The 8,878-nt window shown below is 26.9% G+C and overlaps 2 protein-coding genes across 4 annotated transcripts in view; both read right to left on the bottom strand.

Moving 5' to 3' along the window:
* Positions 1-216: 216 nt before the first annotated feature.
* On the bottom strand, positions 217-944 carry LOC115034074. The gene is made up of 4 exons (XM_029489530.1): positions 833-944; positions 651-757; positions 339-535; positions 217-277 (listed from the first exon to the last, which is right to left on the bottom strand). The coding sequence occupies exons 1-4, from the start codon at positions 942-944 to the stop codon at positions 217-219; spliced, it is 477 nt and encodes a 158-aa protein (XP_029345390.1).
* Positions 945-2,353: 1,409 nt separating this feature from the next.
* Positions 2,354-8,878, bottom strand: part of LOC107882867 — a 9,965-nt gene continuing 3,440 nt past the window's right edge. For all 3 annotated transcript variants that reach the window (XM_029485847.1, XM_029485848.1, XM_029485846.1), the window contains exons 5-13: positions 6,776-6,851; positions 6,320-6,459; positions 5,880-5,992; positions 5,628-5,819; positions 5,233-5,420; positions 5,025-5,169; positions 3,009-3,221; positions 2,871-2,944; positions 2,354-2,651 (exon numbers count right to left, since the gene is read on the bottom strand). In XM_029485847.1, coding sequence (XP_029341707.1) covers positions 2,576-2,651; positions 2,871-2,944; positions 3,009-3,221; positions 5,025-5,169; positions 5,233-5,420; positions 5,628-5,819; positions 5,880-5,992; positions 6,320-6,459; positions 6,776-6,851 — 1,217 coding nt within the window. In that variant the 3' untranslated portion in view covers positions 2,354-2,575. The remainder of the gene's footprint in view (positions 2,652-2,870; positions 2,945-3,008; positions 3,222-5,024; positions 5,170-5,232; positions 5,421-5,627; positions 5,820-5,879; positions 5,993-6,319; positions 6,460-6,775; positions 6,852-8,878) is intronic.

Raw genomic sequence — 8,878 nt, 5'->3', positions numbered from 1 at the left:
TTGCCTAAAGTAGATGTGTTTGCTATTAATAACTATATTAGAACAAATGATTGTTTTAATGATCCTGAAGTGAGAGGTTGTAAAGCACAAAGGTAAGTTTTCATTTTTATGCTACATAGGTAGGTACTACCTATTTTAAGACAGACAACACATACGGGTGTAGCACTGTAGCGTCCTCTTAACTCTTAAGTAAAATATTATGTATTACTATATGGTCTATACAGTCGTACCATCTACAATTCCTACTATACCAGGAATTCTATACTTTTCGAAAAATCTTTAACATAAATTTAATTTAATTTAATTAGATGGTTTTTAGACGGAGGTATAAAGTTTACTTTTGCCTGACAATGTTCAACTCATCTATAGTTCTAGGAAAATAAACATGTTTACTGAAAACTAGCGGTTGATTTAGAGCTTTGGTAACTTCTGTTATGCACTGACTAACAGCTGACTGACTCATCAAAGAAGCTCTATTTTCTCCAATATCTTGCTGGTAAGAACCACTTGCGTAGAAACGTAATGCAGTCAACACCTATGTTTATGTTCAAATTATATTGTTTTAATGTGTTATTTGACGTGTATAGGTACAAAATTATTATAAATTTTATTTTAATATTCCAAAATACCTTTCATTCGATAGTAATAGCAGAGCGTCTAGTAGGATGGATCATAAATGGAGATAGTTCATGTATAAGATCTCGGACGTTCTGTTTAGGTAGTCTAAACTTTTTGATAAACTGATGATCATTTAAATCTTAATACATATTGTGAGTTAGTTTGTTTTACACTAAAATAGTTTTACGTATGTATTTAAATAAACAGTTAATACCGTCAAATGCATTTTCAGCGGTGTAATATCGTCGATTTTCATTCCTTTCGAGTTCCAACTCTTCAAGATTTCTAATCATTTGCAAATGATTTAAATTAAGTAATGAATCCATAATTTTCACTTAATTATTTTAATTATGCTCTAAAGAATAAATTAAATAAGAATTAATAGTAAAAAAAATTGTTTTATGATATTTAACACTACGAGTCGTGATAAGGAAAAAACGAATAACTAATCTAAAATGCTATTATATTACTAAATGAGCAACCTAATATAGTAATCGAATAATTAGTTTACTTATTCGATTACTAATCATTAGATTGAATTCAAAAAATACCATTTTGTATACTTAATCGAATAGATGATCGAAAATGGACGTATTAGATCACTAATACGATTCGATTAAGTTCAAAAATAGACCCCCAGGTCCTAATTGTATTAAAAATATAATAAAAATATTGTAACTACCATTATCCATTCATGTCACCGTCTCCTGTAAGCAGGTGTACGCAACTCTACAATAAATAATATATGTCAGATATTTACACGGGATGCAGTATTAACCGCTTTATACGAAATTTAAATTACAAATTATTAAGAGGATGTCGGCGCATTATTTGTTTTCTCTCTCTGGCCCACGCGCAACATAGACAAAACGCATTTACGCGTACGTTTTTCTATGTTTTTAAGTACTTGATACTTTATTCCTACAACTAACATGAAAAATATGTTAAGTAAAATACCAGAAAATATACATAATTCCAAAATAAACGAGGAATGGGTAAACAAATACTATATTATTACCTATACACTGTCCCGTGAGGATATACTTATTAGCCGTAGAGACGGACTCGCCGCTAGGCCAAAAACCGGTTTTTTACCGATTTACTTATAAACTAAAAACATTATTAAAAATCATGATTAATGAAAATAAAATTTTAGGGTCAACATTTTCACAAAAATAAACTCTATAAAATGGCTCTTTAATTGTTTCAAAAATAAAAAATTATTTTTTAATCTTTTACCAAAAAAATAAATAAGTTATGCGTGGTCCTTGTCTCTGAGTCTAATAAAAAAAACAGATTTATATTTATTATCTCAGGAGATATCCTCAGAAATCCTCGCGGGACACCTTGTATAGGTACTAATGTACTATAATGTACTTATATGAACATAACCTTCACGTCACTCAGCGACACACACACACACGACTTTTGCACACTTAATAATTATTGAAAATACACTATTCTGAATTGACTTCAACCTTTATTCAAAATCCACCACCATCTTTTAGATCGCTGACATTTGGCATACAACAAAGGCATAAATACTTATTAATTTAAGAACTTAGCCTTGTGTAGAACGTCAGTGGAATTATATCAATGACAGAATATTATGGTTCCACAATTCTGTACAGTTTAATACTATTAGCATTGCATGTTTGTACTATTATTATGAAGATAAATAGTGGGACTGAAAATGATTCATTTGAATACAATTGTACAAATTATACAAAAACACTTCAAATCAATCGATTCTATATAATATTGATAAAACTTATCTTTTTTCTCTCCTCACTGTGTTAAGTTTTCAGTTATACATTACAACATATAGAGATATAGCAGTTATATATTTAAAAATTGAAAAATATTTTTTCTTATGTGAACATTCTTTGATTTTATACTGTATTCCTTCATTCTTTGAAAATGTCGAAATTTGATTTATTTCTTTCTTCCATTAAATTTATAAATTATCTTTTTTAAGGGTTTTGAAATGTTGATGAATGACTCTTGTTCCTCTCTTTTCAAGAACTTTGAAACTAGAAAAAACATTTAAAAATATAAACAAAACAATATAATGTGTCATTTTTTCTTGTTTTTTTTCTTTAACCACAAATAGTAAAATTATATTCATGTCACCTAAAAACTTCAGATAGTAAAATAAAAATGATAGTGTTTGTCAGTTAAAAATTATTTTATTTAATATCACAACAATTAGCGTTTATAAAAATAATTTAAATATAATATTTATAACTTACATTCTTTTGTTTATATTAATTTGATCAAATTTGGTATTTAAAAATAATGTAACCATTATTTTTTCAGAATCATCCTGAAAAAAAATATATAATAATAATATTAAGTAAAACAATATTATTTAGATTTTAGATAATTACTTCGGGAATTGGTGCATGGATCTGTGCTTCTAACACATGGTGCTCTACCATATCAGCAAAATATTCACTTATTTCTCTTGAATAATTATACTCTCTACATTTATATAAGCCACAGTGTATTGCCTGAGCAGCATAAGCGCTAAATCTTGATTGTAAAAGTCTGATATTTTTTTTTGGTTTTATTTCAATTGATCCATAATCAACAAAAACCAACTAAACAAATTATAAAGCTGTGGTCAGTTTTATTTTAATAAAATACAAGGAATTAAGGGGGCTGCAGCAGATGAAAAAAAAGTGACTTTTAGAGCAACAAGCTAGACAAAACTGGAAGAATTTGGTTTGACAGATTTTAATTTAGAAAACGGATTATGATTGATCAACAAGTTTACTAGGGAATGATCGATGCGATTTTGATTATTTTTGTTTTCAGCTATGATATCCAAGAATAAAAATATCGAAAAAATATGATATTTTTGTATTTATATTATTCATTATGACACTAACAATTGGAATATTCAAAATCGCCTCGATCATTCCCTAGTAAACTTGTTGATCAATCATAGTCAGTTTTCAAAATTAAAATCTGTCAAACCAAATTCTTCCAGTTTTGTCTAGCTTATTGGTCTAAAAGTCACTTTATTTTCATTGACTGGAGCCCTCTCCAGCCCCCTTAAGGTTTATTTTATGATACGGAATTTAAATATTATATTGAAAAATATTATAACAAACAAAATTAATGTTTAGATTGGTCAAATCTACATTAGTTTTGATTTTTGACAAAACCTGCTGCTGCCCCCTTAATATTTTTAAACATATAGCGACCATTATTTTAATATTTAACTTTCAAAAACCTCTATATTTAAGATGGTGCGAGGATATTCATGTTATATGAAGAATGTATGCCAACAATCAAATAAGAGACAGAAATGTTAGATTTGAACAAAAGATGACTGTGTATAAAATAAAAAAGATGTGAGTAAAAAAAAAAAAGTAAAAAAGACAAGTGAGTACCGCTCCAATGTATAGGTGTCTAGAGGGAACACTATAACGGATGTTAAAATGAATACAATTCTATTATTTAATAACTGTATACGTTAAAGGTGGTATGTCAGACGATAATATTACTAAGTTCTTAAATATTTTATGATATAATTGTTATTAAAGTAATTTTCACAATTAGACATTAGTATGTAGGTTGAATTCATTTTTTCCAATTGATTTGAATTTGAAAATGTTATTATTTTAGGAAACTTGAATACACAAGTATACTAAGTATAATACTTAGTATACACAAGAATAATATTTTTAAATTAAAACAAAATAACTAAAATTGTTATTATTTGTTTCAATATCCAATTCCTTTCAAATTTGAAATTAAAATTTCTATACAAAAAAACTTAGTTTAAATATTTTTTTTAATTTTATAAGATACAATATGAACCATTGGCAGATTCAGTGGTGGGCGGAGGAGATACAGCTATTTTTAACTTAAGATGAAATAGGTACAATTTTGTATTTAACATAACTGTATAAGTTATTTTTTAACACTCACAAATACCACTTATATTACACTTTATTTTGGTTTTTGTTTTTTTTAAATATGCAATATTTGCCCCTCCGTTAAATAAAACTGAATCCGCCCCTAATATGAACTACTTACAAGAAACTTTGTTTTACATTTTCAATCTTTAACTATAAAAATTGAGTATTTTATAAATATTTAAGTACACAAGTAATTGGCAAATTTAAATGATATTAGCTTTAAATGCTTATAAAAGAATAAGTAATAATACAAATAATATAGATTTTATAAATTTTTAAATATATTTACATCTGACCATACCTGATTCCTGCTTACTACTACTTTATGTGTTTATTTATATGAATATACTTCACTGGAATAATACTAATTATAGGTTATCTAAAATAAATGGATTTCATATCTTAATATATTCATTCATAAACTAGGATAAATTTATATTAACTTAAGATTAAAATAAAATGATATGTAATTACTTGCACGTTTTCTTCATCGACTATTTTTAAAACTTTAGCCCTGTGCCACAAATTGGTATCTTTAATATATGAGGTACATGGCAATTGTGGAAGAATTAGTTTCGGAGAAACTTTGTATTTTTCTTCATTTTCATTATAGAACACTCTAAATATATCAAAATTACTATGTTAAGTATGAAACCATAAGTCAATTAAATATAAAACTAACTGCAATTCATCCATGAATTCATTCAGAATATCAACTTCCTTTGCTAATTGAATATAAAATGAATTAGGGTTGTAAATATCAGCAACAATGACCTTTATTAACTTCAGATCGTTCAACTTAATTTTATAATATTTGAATCTTCCATTGCAGATATCATTGCTCGAGTAATTCAATAGAAAATCATTACCCTATATTTTGCAAAACATTACATACATAAAATAATTTTAGTTATGGTACAATAATGATTAAATATAGTTCATGTACCTAGAATATATTATTTCAATTTAACAATTTTTGAAATTGTACAATAAAATATTGAAAACTTCTCTTTGTGAAAAGAAAAAAAATAATCAATGTTTATTCAATTAAAATTAAGAAACAATTTTATTACATACCGGTAATAAAAGAGCAGTATTTTCATTCATGTCAATAGGATTTATTGTTTTTAATAATTGTGTATAGGCAAAAGGATCTTTTGTATACAGCACATTATTTTTTATTTCTACCATTTTGTCTAAAGATTCAAACATATGTTTTTCAGAAGAGTAGCCATAATTCAATGGTTCATAAGATCGGCCATATTTTGACTAAAAAAAAATAGTTAAAACATTGGTTGTAACCAAAAACTATTAGATAAAGTATATTACACGGTATAATTTCATCATTTTATGAAGATCAACACCAGTTCGATGCTCATCAAAAAACTTTGAAAGATTTCCTAATATAATCTTCGGGATATTCATATAAAACAGTGACGGATCTAAAAATAATATATTTTGATTATAATAAATGTATTATGTGTATATTAATTACCAGTAGCGCTGAATGAAATTAAACCTGGAAATTCAAATAGTTTGTTTGAACCACCCACCCCTTCAAACGACTGTGAAACTGGCTCAACTATTTATGTATAAATAATTTAATGACATATCATCTGTGTTTAATAAAATTATAGCAGAAATATTAAGTATGCTCTATTATTTTACCCACCCACCCATTCTTAAAGCAGTTCAATTGAACTACTTGAAGTACGTTTTCGGCACCACTTGTGTACATTATATGATACAAGAACATTCAAAATACAAACCATTTAATTTATTTTCCAGTTCCCTTCGTTTACCAGATTCAAATAGAATACATTTATTGCCATGTTCAGTTAATTTTACTATTGTATCTGATATTATATTAGAGGCAGGTATATCATATGAATCTATTGGCTTTTCACAGCTGATATGCAAAAAAAAAAAAAACAAGATAATATACACTTTTAATAACAAATTGAATTTTCTTTTCAGAAATATTCAACAGTTTTTAAAATTTAAAATACTTTCTTTGATATTAAATGAAACAATGTCTTGAACATTAAGTTCTTACTTAACTACCAGAAAGTATATGTTTATACAATATTGTTAAGGTCCAAATTAGGTCTACTAATAGATTCTAATATTTTATCACAATTTTTTGTAATACAACAGACAAATTAAAAAAATATATAAATGTTGAGGTGTCAATCTTAAGAGATATTAAACTATGATATACTTACTGTGATTGGCATGAATTATCAATAGTAGGATCTTTATATTTCTGATCATCTTTGTTTGAGAAAAGTTTGAATATCGCTTAAAGTTAAAATAGTAATATAACATTAAATAATAATAGTAATATAATAATTAAATATATAGTTTAAAAACAGTGGTGAATAGTCACTACTCTTTTGTACAGTAGGTGTCGAGTGTATCAGGTATGAAGGTCATTTAAAAAAGTCACAGTAGGTAATTTGTATGCTAAATTTGAATACAATGATAAATATTTGGTTACGGAAAATAATTTGAAACAAAGGCTGTCATAAAATATTTATGATATTTATATTACTAGTTATATAATAGGTATATAGTAATAGGCTGAATTAAATTTTGCCCATTACTTTCTAACCTAACCAACCTCAAAAGTAAAAATCTAAGTATTTTTACTGTTCCAAATGATGATTAATACACAAAAATAAAAATAATTTTATATTAATAATTTTTTTGTATATAATTTCTAAGATATAACCATTTCTATATGTCTAAATGTTTGTAAAGAATGTTATGATATTTCAAAATGATTTTGTGGTAAATGACAGCACAATTGATGGGAGCAAAGTATCTGTTTACCTGCACCAATACCATTGAATTTATTCCGTGGCTATTAAGAGTATATATAAGTAGATTCCTTTATTATTGTACATCAACAGGTAATTTAATCCAAAAAAGACCAAGGAAGTTTTATGAGAGAAGTGATAATCTCATTACCAGATAAAAGTTAAAATGCAATCCCCTACATTTTTTTACTATAACTTACTTTTTACAAACTATGAAGATGAATACCAAAAATCTTTGAAATAAAAAAAAGTTATACAATGTTCCTAATGATTTTCAAAATATGAAAAAACTAAAAAGAAGAAAATTTTGGAGAGAATTCTCAGCAAACCTCTTCGTGGTGCCTCTTGGGTAATCCTAATAGGATGAAAAGTTTGTTCAACATATTGCCATATACATTTATCATGTTAGTGATATACAACAATCAATTCGTACATACCTCTTAATACCCAGGGAATCAATTCACGAATAAAGTAAGTCTCGAGAAGCAACTCAACAACAGCGCATGTGAAATTTGTTATTAAAAAGAATGCTTTAACTTGAAACCAGTTTGTATGAAAACCACAGAATAAAATATTTTAAAGAATCATAAATGATAATTACAAAATAATATTTGTAGTATAATAAAATTTAAGTCTTAATTAATAAACAATTTTATAGAAAATACCAAAATGAGATTTGTTTTATTATTATTTGATAAATATTTATGGTTTGAAAGTATTGTAAAAAGAGTACTGGTTTGTTATTGCCCTGCCACCGAATCACATAAAATTAACATCTCTCCACCAGGGCGCAACCTTACTTCAGCAGTCTTTAATATAAAATTTCAAAATCTATCATCAATATTTTCAAGTACCTTGATATTTTACATGTAGGTTAGTCTATACTCTGTTCAAAATAAGACCAAGCGCATATTTCTTGATTTTTAAGTGCATAAGTGCATGCAAATTTTTAGATTTTTAAGTACTAGAAGTCCTTAGCCCTATTTATTACATATTACCTAAATATGTCCAGGCCCGGATTTAAACTGCGGGATACTTGGCAAAACCCGGTGGGCAGTTAAAAATACGAAAGATTTGAGGTGGCTCGAAGAAATTTTGAATTGGAGATTTGGGCCGGTCTAGGCGGACAGCCTGGTAAGTAATTTCTTCCCAATCCGGCGCTGGATATGTCTAGTCCGGATGTTCATGCACTTGCCTCTTGCATATATTTGTCTTGTTTATCTGGAAATTGTTACACATGCTACTACCCTACCTATTACCTAGTATAGCTATATTATACACGGTATATTGGTAAAATAGATAAGAAAAATCTAAATATTTTGAAAATGTTATTATGTACCTATAGAAAATGATAAATAAACATTTAGTGAACATTTCCAGTATCTTCGGGTATTATTTTTTATTAGATTTTGACAAAAACTTGTGCTGCGGAAAAATTTCCGTTTTTTCTTAATTTTTTTTTTTGTTTTCCCGATTGCTGTACTGACCATTTTTACTTCTTAAAGA

The sequence above is a fragment of the Acyrthosiphon pisum genome, chromosome X (genome assembly GCF_005508785.2).
Source record: "Acyrthosiphon pisum isolate AL4f chromosome X, pea_aphid_22Mar2018_4r6ur, whole genome shotgun sequence".
Taxonomy (NCBI): domain Eukaryota; kingdom Metazoa; phylum Arthropoda; class Insecta; order Hemiptera; family Aphididae; genus Acyrthosiphon; species Acyrthosiphon pisum.
Note: the sequence above shows the minus strand (reverse complement) of the source record. Positions and strands in the feature narration are given on the sequence as shown.